The sequence below is a fragment of the Scyliorhinus canicula genome, chromosome 10 (assembly GCF_902713615.1).
Source record: "Scyliorhinus canicula chromosome 10, sScyCan1.1, whole genome shotgun sequence".
In the NCBI taxonomy this organism is placed as follows: domain Eukaryota; kingdom Metazoa; phylum Chordata; class Chondrichthyes; order Carcharhiniformes; family Scyliorhinidae; genus Scyliorhinus; species Scyliorhinus canicula.
In genome coordinates this window covers 114,085,541-114,104,935 of record NC_052155.1, presented here as the reverse complement: position 1 = coordinate 114,104,935, position 19,395 = coordinate 114,085,541, and the positions used below count along the sequence as shown (strand labels likewise).

Genomic DNA, 19,395 nt, shown 5'->3' with positions numbered 1-19,395 from the left:
AACATGCCCGTTCTGGGCATCCAGGGCCCCGATTGGCACGGCAGTACCACGGCCGTGCCAAGGGGGGCATGGGCCCGTGATCGGTGGGCACCGATCGTGGGCAGTGCGTCCGTAACGGACGCACTCTTTCTCCCTCCACCGCCCCGCAGGATTAGTCCGCGGGGCGGCCGAGGGAGATGATGTCATCCGTGCATGCACAGGTTGGAGCCGTCCAATCCGCGCATGCGCGGCTGACGTCATCGTACGCGTCAGCTGGCGTGACGTTGGCGCGCGGACTTAGCGACCGTTGCTAAGGCTGCGATGCCGTGATTCACGGGACTCCGCTGCTAGCCCCGCCCGGGGGGGGAGAATCGGGTCCCGGGAGGGGGCGCGGAGGCTGCCGTGAAACACGACCAGTTTCACGGCAGCCTTTACGACTCGCTGCATTTGCGGAGAATCGCGCCCTTTATGTTTTCAAGAAGGAATTACATATAGCACTTGGGGTTGAAGGGGTCAAAGGATATGTGGGGAAAGCGGGACAGGTTGCTGAGTTGGATGCTCAGCCATAAGCATGATGAATGGCAGAGAAGGCTCGAAGGGCTGAATGGCCTATTCCTGCTCCTATTTTCTATGTTTCTATCTATTTTTTGTCTCCATCCAAGGCACACTGGTTCCTGACAGATAGGAAAGATGCCAAACTAGGGATCTCCACTCCCAACACTCCAAGAATGTCCAGCTCACCAGAATACCCTCTGCCTGTGGCCCCATCCACTTAGCAGCAGTTGTATCTCCTCAGTGTTAATGCCATATGACAAGAGCTGGGCCAACCATGTCTTCATCTCACTGGTCACTGGTCATTAATGTGGCATCGACTGTATCAGTGTTCTCGCTGCTGTGTTGAATTTCACTTCCCAGAGAGAACAGGGTACACCGCTCATCTTCTTAGAAATCATGGCCTGGTCAATTATGAGGCTAGAAGGCTCAGGTCTGAATGTTAAACTTGCTCTCAATATGACTGGTCTGGTTGGACATCCCTCTGACTGCGATGCTTTGGCATTAAGATCCAGGACAAATGTGGCCATCTCACGTTGCCTTTATTCCTCCTGTGGCCTTTATTCTCCTGGATGCTCACTCTTCAGGTTCCTACCCCTCCTGCTCTTCATCCTCTGAGTAGCTCTCATCCTCCTTCATTTCTCCCTCTGGCAAGGGATCTCCTCTCTGCAGCGCCAGGTTGTGAAAGGCACATGATGCAGATTAATTTATCTGGATTGTGCCGCAGTATCCCACCGGAGCGCTCCAAACATCAGAAACACATCTTCAGAATGGCAATGATTTGCTCGATTAGAAATTGTGTGGAGCTGTGAGTTGCGTTGTACCTCTCCTAGGAACCAGTCAGAGACCAATGCATGAGCCAGCGTTTCAATGGGTGCTCCTTATCCCCAAGCAGCCATCCCTTTACGTACTCAACATCTTCACATATTGAGGCACCAGGGATTGATTCAGGATGTAGAAGCCATGGCAACGCCCATGGTACCTGGTCCAAACTCATATTATGTGCTTCCAATGATGACACAACAGTTGAACTTTGATGGAATAAAAGCCTTTATGGTTGATAAACATTAGGGGCTGCAGCCATGGAGCCCTTAATGCAATATGGGTACAGTTGATTGCACCCTGCACTCGCGCGAAGACTGAAATGACTGCAAACTCATTCAATTTTGCCTCGCAACTTCATTGAGCTCAAACCACATGTAGTGATGTGGCTTGCTGTTAAGGGCATCTGTATTCTTCTTGATGCATCAAGGTATGGCAGCGGACTGTGAGATACCGCACAGGTCACCTGTGCACCCCTGGAACATTCCGCAAGCTAAGAAATTGAGTCTGGCGGTGACCTTCAGTCTCCTGGCAGGTGATAGCCACTGCCGCAATGGGGCATTAGGTCTTCTCTAAGAATGTGACAGATATGATCCACCAGAGCTGAGGATAAGCGCACACCTTGTGTGGTATTGTCTCTCCGGCCACTGCGCTCGGGGAAGCCTGTCCGTTCTTCTCCTCCTCCTTTGTATTTAAACCCTCAAATAGAAAACATTGAGCTTTGAAACCATTATTGTTTTGTCCTTCTCTATGAAATAGATTGAATAAATTAATGAATATGTTTGAAAATAGTAACACTCACAATCTTGAACCAAAAACAACTGTATAGTGGCTTCTGCCATACTAGTCATGTTGTTGATACGGCCTTGTAATGGAGATGCCAACAGGCACATGGAGGTGACCAAGGTACCATCCGTAAGATTTGACATCTGAATCCCACAGAGGTTGGAGAAGGTCAGAATGATATGTGCAACCTGACCCAGCTCAGTCTCCAATCTCAGATCCAGCATTCTAATTAACAATAAATTGCTCATGATTAAGGACTGGATGCCCTTTGGCTTGTTATGAATGCCAATTCTAGAAATCACATGCAAGTGTTTCATTGATGGGACACCATACATGCAGCACAGCACCTATGGCTACTTAATGCTTGCCTGTGTATGGGAGTGTCCCGATAAGAAATGTTTTTGTATTATCACATGGCTTCAGTGATGTCATTGCGTGGGTGGAGCTGGGCTGTGGCTCTGTGAGTTTTTACTTTTGTTTTGCACGGTAGCATGGTGGTTAGCATAAATGCTTCACAGCTCCAGGGTCCCAGGTTCGATTCCCGGCTGGGTCACTGTCTGTGCGGAGTCTGCACATCCTCCCCGTGTGTGCGTGGGTTTCCTCCGGGTGCTCCGGTTTCCTCCCACAGTCCAAAGATGTGCGGGTTAGGTGGATTGGCCAGGCTAAATTGCCCTTAGTGTCCTAAAAAAAAATAAGGTTAATGGGGGTTGTTGGGTTACTGGTATAGGGTGGATACGTGTGCTTGAGTAGGGTGATCAGTGCTCGGCACAACATCGAGGGCCGAAGGGCCTGTTCTGTGCTGTACTGTTCTAATTCTAATTCTAATTTTGCGTTTGGACTGGTTTGAACTACACAGGTTGAAAGAAGTGTTTCTCTATCTTCATTTTAAAAGCTGTTTCCAGACTGCTTGATAACTTAAAAGAGATAATTGCTTTCTGGAAGGAATTCAAACCTGCTGTTTGGAAAGGGGACCAAGAGTATCAATAACAAGTCACAGTAAGAAAGCCATATGCTGGGCCACACCTATGAAAAGGGCTTTCTGGTTTTACTTGGATTTTGCTATTAAATTGGAACAGTTAAGGGGGAATTCATTCAGGGTTATACATAGATGTCTGTAGCTGTGTGGGGTCTTTATGTTTGTAGTTGATAAAAGTTCTTACTGTGTGTTTCTACAAATATTAACTAAATTCATAGAATAAAGCTTATTTTTTGATGAAAAGCGCCTAAGAACTCTGTTGAATAACACCTGAAAGGCAGACTCTTCTGCTCCTCCTAGCCAAAAGCGATACACTGTTAGAGTCAGGTGAACTCCATAGTATACTTTGGAGTTTTCTAAACTCTGGGCCATAACATCTGCAATCCCAAATTTCACATTCCTGTGTATTAATGTTGAAATGCAGTGACTGATATTAAGCCAATGACTTTGACATTTGCCTGTTACAGTGCAGCAAAAGGCACGGATTCTAATGGTTAGCTTCGCAAAGCTTTCCTCCTTTCTCTCAGCTCTGACTCAATTTTAATCTTCTGGCACCAACAAATTAGAGGGTGCCTCTCAGTCCCGCAGTGCGCTTCTCCCACACTGCCTCAGACCCCTTGCATGCAGATTTGCTTCTACCTTAGATTTGAAACCATGCCATTCGTTCTGGAGTGCAAGATTGTAGTTCTGCACTATAACATCAAGGCCAACTTTGCTGCTCCCTCTCTCACTGTCTGCATCCCAGAAATATACCTGGAAGCTCAGGATGTAAATTCATAGTTCCTGCCTGTTATTCTCCAGCATCCCCCAGTAACCCTACACCCCCAGCAGTGAGGCTTCACAATGAGACTGGGGCAGGTGGGCTATGAATATTGTACTCCCCTTGACGTTGTAAGCAAAGTGAGGTCTGACTGCTGCATGCCATCCTTTTTCAAAAGTGATTTAGACCATCTTGTTTTCCCATTGGCATGATTGGAAGGTGCCATGAGCAGATTTAAACAGCATTAATGAGATGGTAATTAATGGAAATGGCGTTCATGTCACTAGTCAGTGGGATACCCAACTCACATTAACCCACCTTCAGGAGAATTGCAAACTGTTTTCATACTGGCATGATTCAATTTTCCAGCTCCTGCTAGATTCTCAGATTCTGCACTCCAGAAGTACCGAAGGCTATGGAGTCCCATGGGTGGTCAGGGACAGGGCAGGGCAACACCCTGGCACTCCAGAGGCACTGTCAGGGTGCCTAGGTGCAAGATTAGTACTGCCAAGGGTTGAGGCATGAGGAGGGCCATGCCCATGAAAGGTGGGATGAAGGGGCTTATGAAGGGACTTTGTAAAGGTGTGGCCATCTAAAATGGCCTCCCGCAAAGAGTGATGGGAAATTCGGCCAACCTTGAACACAGACAAGCTGAAGCCTGCAAATATACAAACTGCAGCCCAAACTTTATGCAGAAACTCACACCTGCCATTAAAAGGCAATTAAAGGAACAATTGGACTATCCTGTCCATTAAATCGTCTCCCAGATGCTGTGGTACCAGCCCCTGCTCGGGAACACTCCCAGGATGGCCAATGAGTGCCCACCCCAAAATCGATGTGCAGCCCTGATTGGACGTAACCGATCAGGGGGATGGAGCACTGATCAATTGATTGACGGTGACCCAGAGACCACCCACAAAAGGGGCAGGGAAAACCCAAGCCGGTTAAAAGACATTGCGCACCCATCACTTGCTCTCTTTCGACTGATCTTCGACTGCAGCACAGCTATCAACACCAGCCAAGCTCAAGGGCCCACGACATCCATCGAAGGACGACAACAGAACACAAACTACCTCCAAGAACTCCAGCCCCGCCATAATACAGGAACCAGTTAAGGCCTTATCTACTCTATATCTGCCGGTCACCTGGAAGTTAAGTTAAGGTCGTTTAAGTGTACTAGTTATAGTCCAATGTGCATGAACGTGTGATTACTTAAGTAAATAACCTTGTGTCTAGTAAATAAACTCTGATTGTACTAAAATACTTGTGTGATTATTTGTCCACCGTACATGGGTTAAACACACACTGTAGTTATAAAAGAGCAACAAAGGTTGAGCCAAAAGAGAGGGTCCTGTAAAGGGGAGGGGTCCTGTACGGGGCTGGGGTCCTGTATGGGTGGGTGGGCCCGGGCCCCTCATTTGGTGGGCCCCTCATTGACCCTACTTCAGGAGGGGTGGTAATGCCCATGTCTGGGGTCGTTGGCATTGCCCATGGGTGGGCATGTGGGGGACGCTTAAGCTCACTTGGAGACGGGGGCACCCTTTCAAAATGGCACCTCGATCTCTGAGGAGCCGGTCTCGTTGGTAGGTTCAGCTCCACATTGCTGAAAAGACGCGGGAGAAATCCCTATCGCTCAAAAGAATGACTAAGGGCACGATTGACCAGCCGTGTACTGTCGGAATCGGAATCGGATGCTGCCGGTAGATCACAGGAGAGGCCAACCCAGGATTCCCAATGGCCGATCTAACCAGATCTTGCGAAATGTCGCGATGTGGTTCCCTTCCATTTCTCACACGGTTAAGTGAGTTTAAGAACCCATTAAATTGTGCTTCCCAAGGCTTTAACCTGGGCATCTGGATTACTCACTCAGTGACACTGGATGGAACGGCCACCTTGCCGAAGACACCCCAGCCGAGTGCCGATTAGTACTCGTGCCCACAGAGACCAGGTGTACCGTCATCTGGGTTGGTCTCCCAGTTAATCAGAGGCCCCCAGGTGGTTGACCTCTGGCAAGGTTGGCACTCTGACACTACTGGTGCCACCCAGGCACCTTGGCACTGCCAGCCTGGCACCCTGAAGGTGTCACCTGGGCACCTTGGCAGTGCCACCCTGAAACTGCCAGGGTGTCAGGGTGGTACTGCCAGTCTGGCGAGGGCACTGCCAGGGAGTCACACTGCCAGGCTGGCCTTTTGCTCACACTATGGATCATGTGAGATGGAGTCCAGGTGGGCGCTCGTCTATGTGTTGGGGCATTGGGGTGGGGTCCCGGGGTCGCGTCGGGGGTTTGAGAAATCAGGTAGCCATTTAAAAATGGCGTCCCAATCTCTTTCTGCAGTGAGGTGTTCTGCTCCTCAGTGCAAGAAAGGACATTAAGTGCGGCCTCGGGACTTTTCCGCGGGCCACAAAAAGAAACAGAGTGCTGTTAGATAGTGGGGTCATTCCTGGCACTACCAGTGTCAGGAACTACCCCGCTAATTCAGCCCAGAACCACTCTATTTTGTTTTTGTTAGATCATGCCCCAAGTGTGGGTGAATACTGGTGTGGCTTTCACCCAGAAAGCCAGCGGAAACACCCCGCCAAACTCACCCAAAATTTCACTTAGGGCGGGATTCTCTGGCCGCTTCCGCCCTGCGTCCGGGAAATCCCGCCCAAGGTCGATGGATTTCTCCATGGTACGCGGATCGCCCGTGGTGTTCGCGCGGTCGGCGGGGTGGGAGAATCCAGCCCTTAATCATTTTTTTGGGTGAATCGCGCCCAATAAATCTCGAATAAAAGCTCATCTCAGTAATAGAAACATAGGAGCAGGAGGAGGTCATTTAGCCCTTTGAGCCTGGTCCGCCATTCATTATGATCGTGGCTAAACATCCAACCCATCACCCTTCCTGCTTTCCCTACATATCCTTTGATCCCTTTAGTCCCAAGAGCTATATCTTGATGTGTTAGGCGGGTTGGTTTGACGTTGACTGCAACTGGATGCAGGGAAGCTAGAAACAAACGTCTAACACCGGAGATGATCCAACACGGTTTTATTTAAACTATGAACGGCTGTACATGTTCAGCTGTGGGTTGACACTCCACTAATCCTACTGACAACCTCTTACTGGTTCGACCAGACTTACTAGCTACCACATGGCAATAATGTCCACTGACTTGTGCACTCTGACTGTCTCAGTGTCTGGGTCCTGAAAAGAGCGGGAGTCTTAATGCCCTGTGGGCTTTATAGTGGTGGTGTCTTGTCTGGTGATTGGTTGTTCTGTGTCGTGTGTTCATTGGTCATCCTGTGTGTCAATAACTGCCTGTCTGGATCTCATTATATACATGAGTGGATATTATGACATGTCTAACGCCTTCCTGAAAACATACTCGGCAGAATTCTCCTTTCCTGAGATGCCGGGGCAGGAGTGGTGGACTTCTACGACAACAAAACTGGCGCCGCGCCTGGACCAATTTATCGACCATTAAGGGACTAGCACCAGCACCACGTGGAACGCAATTGATTCCAATGAGAAACGGTGCCGGATTCGCCGGGTTCAGGATTGACACTCAGGAGGTTGAAAACCTGCAGCCGCATATACGCACTTCACTCCCCACACGCACCATCCCAGCCAACAAGATGGCAGCAAGGAGAGCATGAGCCTGTTTCACAGATGCCGAGCTTGAGACTCTGTTGGACACCGTGGATGAGAGGCGGGCAACCCTGCACCCCAGGCCGGGAAGGAGGCTGCCAGCTACCACCGTTCGCCGCGACAGGGCCCAGGTGACAGAGGCTGTCAGTGCCGTGTGCAACACCGTCCGGACTGCCCAGCAGTGCCGGAGAAACTGCACGACCTCAGGGTAGCCAGGGTGAGTAGACAGCATTATGCCGCTTGCACCAACCCCGTCCCACACACCCTTTACCCCACTGCCCCCACCCAGAGGGCAGCAGTCACCCACCCTGCACCACATGCAGGCACCCATTACGGCCGCTATGGCCAGGTGCCCTGGCCACTGAAGCCACCAGCTACCCATCCCTGGGCTGCATGCATCTGTCTGTCTCAGACTGTGCGTTTGAGGGGGACGGCGGACATGAGCAGAGGGCACTGGATGTGGTCGGCCTGCCTGGGAAAGGACAGTTGCCGGAGTGGAGATTCGGCATTGGGCGAGGAAGTGAGACCCCGCTGAGTTGTGCTTCCCCATGGCACGTGTGTCACCCCCCCCAACACCACCCCCAGCCCCAGTCACAGCCTCAACCCCAGGTCCTGACCAGCGACAATAACACCGGCACGGACGCGAGCCGAGCTATTGACCTGAGGCCCAGGACACCCCTGAGCTCGAGTCCGAGGATGACACACATTTCCCATCAGAACTGTCTCCAACACCCTCCACTATCCCAGAGACACTTACCTCGGTTGAGCATTTTAGTGAAGAGGCTCCTGGGGTACCATCTGGTGCATATACTGGGATACAGCAGAGGGTGTTAGGAACTCCCGAGGGAGGGGGACGGTTGGAGGGTGTGCTGACTCCAGGGATTAGCTGCCGTCCAGATGGATTGGATTGGATTTGTTTATTGTCACGTGTACCGAGGTACAGTGAAAAGTATTTTTCTGCGGGCAACTCAACAGATCATTAAGTATATGAAAAGAAAAGGAAATACAAGAAAATACATAATAAGGCAACACAAGGTACACAATGTAACTACATAAGCACCGGTACGGGTGAAGCATACAGGGACGTAGTGTTAATGAGGTCAGTCCATAAGAGGGTCATTTAGGAGTCTGGCAACAGAGAGGAAGAAGCTGTTTTTGAGTCTGTTTGTGTGTGTTCGCAGACTTCTGTATCTCCTGCCCGAAGGAAGAAGTTGGAAGAGTGAGTAAGCCGGGTGGGAGGGGTCTTTGATTATGCTGCCCGCTTTCCCCAGGCAGCGGGAGGTGTAGATGGAGTCAATGGATGGGAGGCAGGTTCATGTGATGGACTGGGCTGTGTTTACGACTCTCTGAAGTTTCTTGCAGTCTTGGGCCGAGCAGTTGCCATACCAGGCTGTGATGCAGCCCAATAGGATGCTTTCTATGTTGCATCTGTAAAAGTTGGGAAGAGTTAATGTGGACATACCGAATTTCCTTAGTTTCCTGAGGAAGTACAGGGGCAGTTGTGCTTTCTTGGTGGTAGAGTTGATGTGGGTAGACCAGGAGAGATTTTTGGAGATGTGCACACCTAAGAATTTGAAGCTGTTAACCATCTCCACCTCGCCCTGTTGATGCAGACAGGGGTGTGTACAGTATTTTGCTGGCATTGAGGGAGAGATTGTTGTCGCTACACCACTCCACCAGGTTCTCTATCTCTATCTCCTTCCTGTATTCTGACTCGTCGTTATGGGTTTCCGTCTTCTGGAGACAGTCCCATTGATTGTGGAGATGCAGTCACAGAGCCATCGACTACATGAGGGTTGGCGGTGAGCATCCAGCACCTGCAGGTGCAGGTGGAGGAGTTCAAATGTGAGCAGGAGATGTGCCACCCAGGCCAACACCGCATGGGTGGCGTCCATGATGGAGGCCTTGGGGACGAAGGTTTGGGCCATGGATCAGCACATCCAAGGCCTAGGGCACTCTGTGCAAGCGGTGGCGACGCCCAGGACAGGGCTTCCCTCTCACAGGTAGCCATGTGCCAAAGCCACCAAGACATTGCAACGGCGCTCCTGAGCTTGGTCCAGTTACAGCAGACCATGGTTTGGAACGTCAGCAGCATCACCCCACGATTTTGGCGTCAAAACGATTCTCCGTCCAATGGTGTTTCCCAATTCCGGCATCAGCCGATGGAGAATCCCACCCACCATGTTTTGGCCTCGATTGCTTTCAGTGGCAGTGAATTGCACAGTCTGACCACTGGCTGGGTGAAGACATTTCTCCTCATCTCAGTCCTAAATGCTTCACCCTTTTTTACTTAGATAGTGACTCCTGGTTCTGGACTCCACTGCCATCAGGAACATCGTTCCTGTATCTACCGTCTAGTCCTGTTAGAATTTCTATGAGATAATGGTGATATGTAACTTCATTAATCCATCTAGTTCACTGACACTAATTTGGGTTGAAATCCAGTGTCCTCACTAGTCTGGCCTACATGTGACTCAAAATCCACAGCAATGTTACTGTCTCTGTCCTCTGAAATGGCCGAGCAAGCCACTCAGTTCCATGACAAGTAGGGATGGGCAACAAATGCTGACTTTGCAGTTAAGAACATAGATACAGATACATAAAATTCAGTTTTCTTTCCATTTGTTTTGTCGAGTCACAGTGATCTGGAGCACATAAAGTGCCCTTCAGCCCATCTCATCTTTGCTGGTCAAAAATAATCACCTAACTATTTTAATCCTATTTTCCAGCACTTGGCCCATAGCCTTGTTTGTCTTGGCATCGCAAATAGACATCTAACGATTTCTTAAATGTTATAAAGGTCTCTACTTCCACCACCCTTTAAGGCAGTGAGTTCCACACTCCCACAGCCTTCTGGGTGAAAAGGCTTTTCCACACATCCCCTCTAAACCTCCTGCCCTTTACCTTAAATCTATTCCCCTGGTCATTGACCCCTCCACCAAGGGGAAAAGTTTCTTCTTTCTACACCATCCATGCCCCTCATAATTTTATACATCTCGATCGTGTCCTGCTCAGTCTCTTCTGCTTCAAGGAAAACAACCCCAGTCTATCCAAACTCTCTTCAATAACTAAAACTCTCCAGCCCAGGCAACATCCGGGTAAATTCCCTCTGCACCCTTTCCAGTGCCATCACATCCCTCTTATAATGTGGATTCCAGAACTGCACACAATATTCTAGCTGTGGCCCAACCAACATTTTATACAGTTCCAGCATAACCTCCCTGCTCTTAAACCCTAGGACACGGCTAATAAAGGCAAAACATAAATAGATCCCTCTGAATTTCTGCAGCACATCTGACAACTTTTGAAGTAAAAAGGTTCTTGGGTCACAAACTGTCCTCCTTAATATGCTTACAACCCCTGAACAATAGTTATAACGTTTATGCGCTTACCTATTAACAAAAATTTGAACACATAACCACCCTTGAGTTCAGAAGTTCAAAATGTTACCACTGTTAAACAGTAGTTTACGACAATTCCCTCCATAAATGTGAAGCCATAATCAGAAAACGGAGGTGTTTCTCGATGTACCTACACGTATATGCATATGGCATAATACTTATAAGTAATATTTGTAAAAATTTCCCATTCTTCAGCACTGCCTGTAATGTAGGAAACTGCCACAAGGCAATTCAAATAAATATGAAGAAAATGCACTTTCTGAGCCAAGATCATTTGACGTGTATGTTGAAAATTGACAAGATACATTTTCTCCTTTCAGTTGGAATATAAAACTCCGATTCGTTCCCTGATGAAGACACTTGCAATGATGGTCGGGGATATTAACTACAATGGGGACTTCCTCATTCCATACAGCGCAGGCAACATGCCATACCCTGCTTTGACCTTTGGAATGCTAATTATGTTTTTGTTGGTTATGCCAATCCTCCTCATGAATTTACTGGTAAGTTTTATGTGTACATTTGCTGACAAAAACAGAGTGATTTCATGACAAAAAGTGAAGGAATTTGAGCTGCTGCTCAGATATGTGACAGCACATGACAGAAATGTAATTTAAATTCACGATCAACTGTTTTCTGCCCTGAAATAAAAGTTATAATTACTTCCAGTATAACCACGACAACAATACATTATTGGTGTCTCTAATTTTCATTCCGCTTTTCCTACTTAACCCACATTCATTCACTATTTTTCATTTCTGCCTTCCTAAAAATATATGCTGGTCCATGATGAAAGATTATTTTGTTACTCTGAGAACTTTAATTACAGCCATTGTAATGATGCACTTTCACAAACTTCATTTGAAACACTGGATAAAAGCAAATTACTGCAGATGCTGGAATCTGAAACCAAAGAGAAAATGCTGGAAAATCTCAGCAAGTCTGGAAGCATGTGTAGGGAGAGAAAGGAGCGAACGTTTCGAGTCCAGATGACCCTTTGTCAAATCTGAACACAAGACACACGCCTGGGCATTAGGCTGCCTGGTAAAATCTGGTGAACCTTGTTGCCGGGCTGGTGGAGATGCACCGTTTGCCCATTAGGGACCTTTGCAAAAGATGGGAAATCCTCCCACATTCCCTCTTGCCCTTTCTAATCATGGGATCAAGTGGGATCTTGGATTCATGTCTCACTACATTTAACCCCCCACCATCTGCTTGCAAAAGCTTACCAACTTCCCTGGCTTGAGACAATTCACACCACTTTAACCTGTGATTATCCCCCTCTCCAGTCGCAGAGTCTGGACCTGTAAAGATTCAATTACCTGCAAAGACTCACATTCAAAGTATTATCTTGCATCATTGGCTTTGTCTATATATGCTGTGTTTGTTTAATCTACCTTTTCACTCACCTGATGAAGGAGCTACCTTCCAATAGCTCGTGATTCCAAATTAACCTGTTGGACTTTAACCTGGTGTTGTAAGACTTCTTCCTGTGCCCACCCCAGTCCAATGCCGGCGTCTCCACATCAAGGTTTGATACGGTTTTGAGAGCCGATCCTAAGATGTGTTATCTTCAAGCCACATCAACTGAACAGCTAGATTTTCATCTTTGAGGCAGATAGCAGGAGTTGGGAAAATTCCCTTCTCAGCACAACGCCTTGTGAGAAAGAACCTGCAAGGACAGGATTTTCATTGGAGGGGCATGGGTGAAGGCTGTTATCATGCCAGTCCACCTGGAAGGAAGTTATGAGACAGTCACAGAGGCTGCAGGCTGTGGACGTGAGGTGTTTAACAGGCCTGCCTCGGTCTTGTGGAATTTGGTCCCACTTATAACAAAATCAGAAAGGTCATCAGCCCTCACCCCTTTTATACCCAACACACACCCCATGTCAATCCATGCCACGTCATGCTGCAACCAACTCATATGGTTCATCATGCCCCCACCCCCATGCCAAGCTATGCCCTCCCAAGCAACACATTGACCCTCTCATGCCCTCCATGCCAAGCTATATATTTTTTACAAACTTAAATAATGTTCCTTCATGTATTTATGAGTGGTAATCTGGTACAGTTTTATTGATAAAGCTGTAAATGTGTTTCTCACAAAATATAAGTGTTTTAATGAGAGCATCTAATCCATTAACTATGAGTAACCAAATTTTAAATAATTGAAATTATTTTGAAAAACTATGCAAAATTATTTATTGGTGTATTCCTACACACTAGTCAGTTTCTTAGTGAATCATTTTTATATTTTATGAATGTTTAAAAGATGTATATCAATATCTTTGCAACTAAAATCCAAATTAATTTTAAGAGACCTCACAAGTACCAACAATTGGGAGTAGAAACTCAGCACAGTGATTAATTCAATCCGGGGGAGTCATATCTAGTTTAAAGGGAAGGATCTTATAATTTGCAAGGAAATTGGATAAGTATTTGAAAATGAAGAATGTAAACAAATATGATGGAAAGAACAGGGAAATTGGAGCAGAATAAAAAGCTCCAGTTAACACCAGCACAGGCACCTTAGTGTCATAGAGGCCTACACCACAGAAAAGGTCCTTTAGTCCATCATGTCTGCTCTGGTCCAAAACAACCACCTAACTATTCTAATCCCATTTTCCAGCACTTGGCCCATAGCCTTGTGCCTTGGCATCGTAAGTGCACATCTAATTACTTCTTAAATGTTATGAGGGCCTCTGCCTCCACCACCCTTTCAGATAGTGAGTTCCAGACTCCCACCACCCTCTTGGTGAATACATTTTTCCTCACATCCCTCTAAACCTCCTGCCCTTTGCCTTAAATCTATGCCCTTTGGTATTGATCCCTCCACCAAGCGGTAAGGTTTCTTCCTGTCTATTCTGTCTATGCCCCACATAACTTTATACATTTCAATCATGCCCCCCTCTGCCTCCTCTGGTCCAAGGAAAGCAATCCCAGTCTATCCAATCTCTCTTCATAGCTAAAACTATGCACAGAATCACAACAGTGCAGAAGGAAGCCATTCAACCCATCGAGTCTCCACCGACATTCCAAAAGAGCCCCCTATCCGAGGCCTATGCCCCCACCCTATCCCGGTAACCCAGTAATCTATCCTAACCTTTTGGATGCTAATTGGCAATTTATCATTGCCGATCCACCTACCCTGCACATCTTTGCACCGTGGGAGGAGATGGGTGCACCCGGAAGAAAATCCATGCAGACATGGGGAGAATGTGCAAATTCCATGCAGGCTGTCACCCAAGGAATTGAACCCGGTCCCTGGCACTGTGAGGCAGCAGTGATAACCACTGTGCCATCATACCGCCCAAGCAACAGCCTGGTAAATATCCTCTGCACCCTTTCAAGTGCTATCATATCTCTCCTATAATATGGATTCCAGAACTGCACACAATACTCTAGCTGTGGCATAACCAAAGTTTTGCAGTTCCAGCTAAACCTCCCTGCTCTTAAACTCTATGACTCGGCTAATAAAAGCAAGTGTACCATATGGCTTCTGAACCACTGTATCCACCTGTCCTGCTACCCTAAGGGACCCGGATACATGCACACCAAGGTTCCTCTGATCCTCAGTGTTTCGCAGGGTACTGCCGTATACCATGTATTCCCTTGCCTTGTTTGTCCTTCCCAAATGCAACACCTCACAATTAGCCGAATTGAATTCCATTTGCCACTGATCAGCCCATCTGATCAGCCTGTCTCTATCATCCTCTAATCTAAGGCTATTCTCCTTACTATTTACCACCCCAGCAATTTTCATGTCAACCTTGAACTTACTCATCAACCCTCCTATATTCATGTTTAAATCATTTATCAAAACCACAAATAGCAAAGGTCCCAACACTGATCCCTGCAGGACTCCATTGTACACAAGCTTCCAGTCAGACAAACACCCCTTGGCCATCATCCTCTGCTTTCCGTCACTCAGTTCTCGATCAATTCTGGATCCAATTTGCCAAATTTCCTTGGATCCATGGACTCTTAACTTTGCTATCAGTCTCCCATGTGGGTCCTTATCAAAAACCTTGCTGACGTCCAAGTAAACTACACCAAATGCATTGTCCTCATCTACACATCTGGTCACCTCTTTGAAAAATTCTTCAAGTTGGTCAGGCATGTCCTCCACTTAACAAAACCATGCTGACTGTTCTTGATTAATCTTTGCCTCTCCAAATGCAGATTAATTATGTCTCTCAGAATAATTTCTAATAGTTTCCCCACCACTGAGGTTAGATTGACTGGTCTGTAGTTTCCTGGTTTATCCATTCTTCCCTTCTTGAATAATGGTACCACACTGGCTATCCTCCAGTCCTCCAGCAACTCTCCTGTGGCCAGAGAGAAATGGAAAATTATTGGGCGCGATTCGGCCACTGCATTGTGCCCGGCATGGAGCCGGACACAACGGGTGAATCCCGCAAGAGCCCCAAATCAGGCTCTCCGCCAGGTGCCGGGCCAACCGCAAGTCACCCGATTCGTTCCGCCCAGTGCGATTTGGATACCCTTGCTGGGCATGATCCAGACCTGCATATTTAACTGAGCCATTAGACTCATTTAAATACCCGGACGCCATTTTCATCAGGAGCCTGGGACTCAATGGCTGCCCCTGCGAGACCTCTACAGGGTGACGTCTAGCACTGATTTCCACAGATGTGAATCAGGCATCTCAGGAGGTCTTGCAGGCCATTAGAGACCTACGGGTTTTGGGGGACAGGGCAGGGTAGTACCCTGGCACGCCCCCTGGCACTTGAGCACCTTGGAACTGCCAGCCTGGCATCTTGGCAGTTCAACCCAGGTGCCAGGCTGGCATTGCCAGGTGGCAGGTTGGCAGTGTCAGGGGTCGGGCCCACAGGGGGTCTTTGCTCATTAGAGGGGGGGCTGAGGGGGAGTTTCCGGGGTCCTCGAGTGGGTAAAGTGGGGGTCCTGAAACTATGCGGGGGCTCAAAGCGGGGTTCTAGAGATCGGGGCAACCTTCCAAATTAGCACCCCGATCTGCGAGGGGATGGACCAAACAAATGCCTAAGTGTGGCCTCGATGGGGAGAAACACCCAAGGCCAGAAAAATGACCTTGTCGGTCAGATTCATTGCATTAAAATAAATACCATCCAATCTTGCCAAACTCCTTTGTGACTTTTTAAAAAATAAATTTAGAGTACCCAATTCATTTTTCCAATTAAGGGGCAATTTAGTGTGGCCAATCCACCTACCCTGCACATCTTTGGGTTGTGGGGGCGAAACCCATGCAAACACGGGGAGAATGTGCAAACTCCACACGGACAGTGGCCCAGAGCCAGAATCGAACCTGGGACCTCGGCGCCGTGAGACAGCAGTGCTAACCATTACACCATCATGCTGCCCTAACTCCTTTGTGACTTAACTGGTCTAGAACTGTGTGCCTTCTCAACTCATTTGCTGTCTCTTCTAATTTTGGCTGTGCATCTCCCCCTGCTGAACCTTCTTTCAGAATCCCACCCCATGCCAAGTTAGTTTAAGCCCTCCCCAACAGCAGTACAAACCTCAGTGTAAGGACACTGGCCCCATTTCACTTCTGGTGCAACCCACCTGCTTTGTACAGGTCCCACCGCCCCCAAAAATGGTCTGCATGTTCCAGAAATCTTAAGCCCTTCCTCCTTCACCCATCTCTCAAACTACGTATTTATCAAACTTCCTAATCTATACTCATTAGCATTTGGCACTGGGAAGTAATCCAGAGAATACTACCTTCTAGTCCTGCTTTTTAATCTACTTGCTAGCACCCTAAATTCTGCTTGCAGGACACCATCCCTTTGACTGTCTATACTGTTGGTACCAATATGTACCACAATATCTGTCTGTTTGCTCTCTCCTTTCAGTTTGTCCTGCAGCCGTTCAGTGACATTCTGTGCTGTCAGTTCTGCAAATCCAACACTTTGATTTGTCTTACTCTGCAAAAAAGCAAAAAAGAAATTGTGAAGCCAGCAAAGGTTTGAAGTTATAATCTTATCAGTGAGACTTCGACCAAAAGTGGAAAATTGATGGAAAAGGCAAATATTGATGAGAGATTCTGCACAACTTCTGATGTATCTTTTATTTTGGATTTAGATTGGTTTAGCAGTGGGAGACATAGCTGAAGTTCAGAGAACTGCATCTTTAAAAAGGATCGCAATGCAGGTTAGTCTGTATGATTCAGTGAAGTTATTCAATCTTTCTGAAGAATGTAACATTATCATGCAGACATTTCGACTGAATCAATTCAATTTCTGCAGATTTATCTTCATACCAGTTTGGAGGAGAAACTTCCGTATTGGTTTCTTGATCGAGTTGACCACAAGAAAATAACAGTATATCCTAACAAGCCATGTGGCAGTTTAATTTCAGTAAGTATGTGAAATGTGAAAGTATGTTCAATGACTTTGCACGATACAGGTGAAAGGATTTAAGGATAGAGTGTGGAGGTAGTTAAACATGCTTAATTTAGTTTCCACAAATGCAAATATTCAAAATAATCATAATAATATAATCTTTATTAGTGTCATAAATCGGCTTACATTAACACTGCAATGAGGTTACTGTGAAAGCCCCTAGTCACCACATTCCGGCGCCTGTTCGGGTACACAGAGGGAGAATTCAGAATGTCCAAATTATCTAACAGCACGTTTTTTGGGACTTGTGGGAGGAAAGTGGGAGGACTTTGGGGCCTCACGGTAGCATGGTGGTTAGCATCAATGCTTCACAGCTCCAGGGTCCCAGGTTCGATTCCCGGCTGGGTCACTGTCTGTGCGGAGTCTGCACGTCCTCCCCGTGTGCGCGTGGGTTTCCTCCGGGTGCTCCGGTTTCCTCCCACAGTCCAAAGATGTGCGGGTTAGGTGGATTGGCCAGGCTAAATTGCCCGTAGTGTAAGGTTAATGGGGGGATTGTTGGGTTACGGGTATACCGGTTACGTGGGTTAAGTAGGGTGATCATTGCTCGGCACAACATCGAGGGCCAAAGGGCCTGTTCTGTGCTGTACTGTTCTATGTTCTATGAAACCATGAGAACCCGGAGGAAAATCACGCAGGCACGGGGAGAACATACAGGGCGGAATTCTCCGCTCCCGGGAAAAATTGGGAGGGCCGTCGTGAACTCGGCCGAGTTTCACAACGGCCTCGGAGGCCGCTCCTCGCCCCCTATTCTCCCCACCCGGCGGGGCTAGGAGCGGCGCTCCATTAATCTCGGCCGTGGGGGCGTCGCACCGAGAATGACGCAGCTGGCGCGCCTAATGACGTCAGCCGCGCATGTGCAGGTTGGCCGGTTCCAACCCGCGCATGCGCGGTGGCCGTCTTTCCCCTCAGCTGCCCCGCAAGACGTGGCGGCTTGATCTTGCGGGGCGGCGGAGGGGAAATAGTGTGTCTACTACTATCATGTACTATCCACCCTGATCAGCTATAACCCTCTCCGTCCAAAGTAAACTCTCTTATTAATTAAGACCGGCACCCTCTGGCCCTACTATCAAAGCCCGAGTGGAACACCTAACTCACACAGGCTTTCCAGATCCTAGTCTGGTCTGTATGCACATGTGAGTATTCACCCTACATCACATCAGCTCCCAAACTCTAAATGTGCAAAAACCCTCACCCTCTATAGTTGTCCCCCCAGGACTCGCACGTTCTAAGTGACCTTGTCTGTGGCCTCTCACCGCCGCCCCCCCCCCCCCCTCACCCTCGAGTTAGCCATTACCAACATGAGGCGTCATAATAATAAAAATGATCTTTATTATTGTCACAAGGAGGCTTACATTAACACTGCAATGATGTTACTGTGAAAATCCCCCAGTCGCCACACTGCGGCACCTGTTCGGGTACACAGAGGGAGAATTCAGAATATCCAAATTACCTAACAGCACGTCTTTTCCCACCTAACCTTATTTGGAGACTAAGGGTAATTTAGAATGGCCAATCCACCTAACCTGCACATTTTGAACTGTGGGAGGAAACCAGAGCACCCGGAGTCAACCACGCCGACATGGGGAGAAAGTACGGACACCGCACAGACAGTGACCCAAGCCGGGAATCGAACCTGGGACCCTGGTTCTGTGAAGCAACTGTGCTAACCACTGTGCTGCCATGTTGCCCAATACCTTCACCGCCAGTTCCTAGGCCCCAGGCCCACCTAGGATGGCTGCCTGCCCCACCCAGCAGGCGAGACAATGAAAATCCCCTGATCACTGTTAGCTCCCTACCCCTCCCCACCCCATACCACCTCCCCACTCCCCCAAACCGGCAGATTGCCTGCAGCCTCAACTAATCCCCTTCCCCTCCCAAACAAACATTCTAGATTCATCGAGCCTTGCCAAATTTGCCTGACAAGTGGCAGCCCCTCCCCTCACACCACTCCTGTTCACTAGTCTACTTTTTAGTGCCAGCAAGGTTACCCCAACCCCAGGTCCTGTCCAAAAAACAACTAAAACAAAGGCTTACAACCCCATCCCTCAAGCACATGCTCCCTACTCCCTTTTCCAATCCTAGCATCCTCACT

At 48.1% G+C, this 19,395-nt stretch overlaps 1 protein-coding gene across 1 annotated transcript in view; it reads left to right on the top strand.

Moving 5' to 3' along the window:
• trpa1b (transient receptor potential cation channel, subfamily A, member 1b) overlaps positions 1–19,395 on the top strand; it is a 163,080-nt gene that overhangs the window by 139,243 nt on the left and 4,442 nt on the right. Inside the window, exons 24-26 of the mRNA XM_038808471.1 lie at positions 11,223–11,405; positions 16,984–17,052; positions 17,148–17,258. Coding sequence (XP_038664399.1) covers positions 11,223–11,405; positions 16,984–17,052; positions 17,148–17,258 — 363 coding nt within the window. The remainder of the gene's footprint in view (positions 1–11,222; positions 11,406–16,983; positions 17,053–17,147; positions 17,259–19,395) is intronic.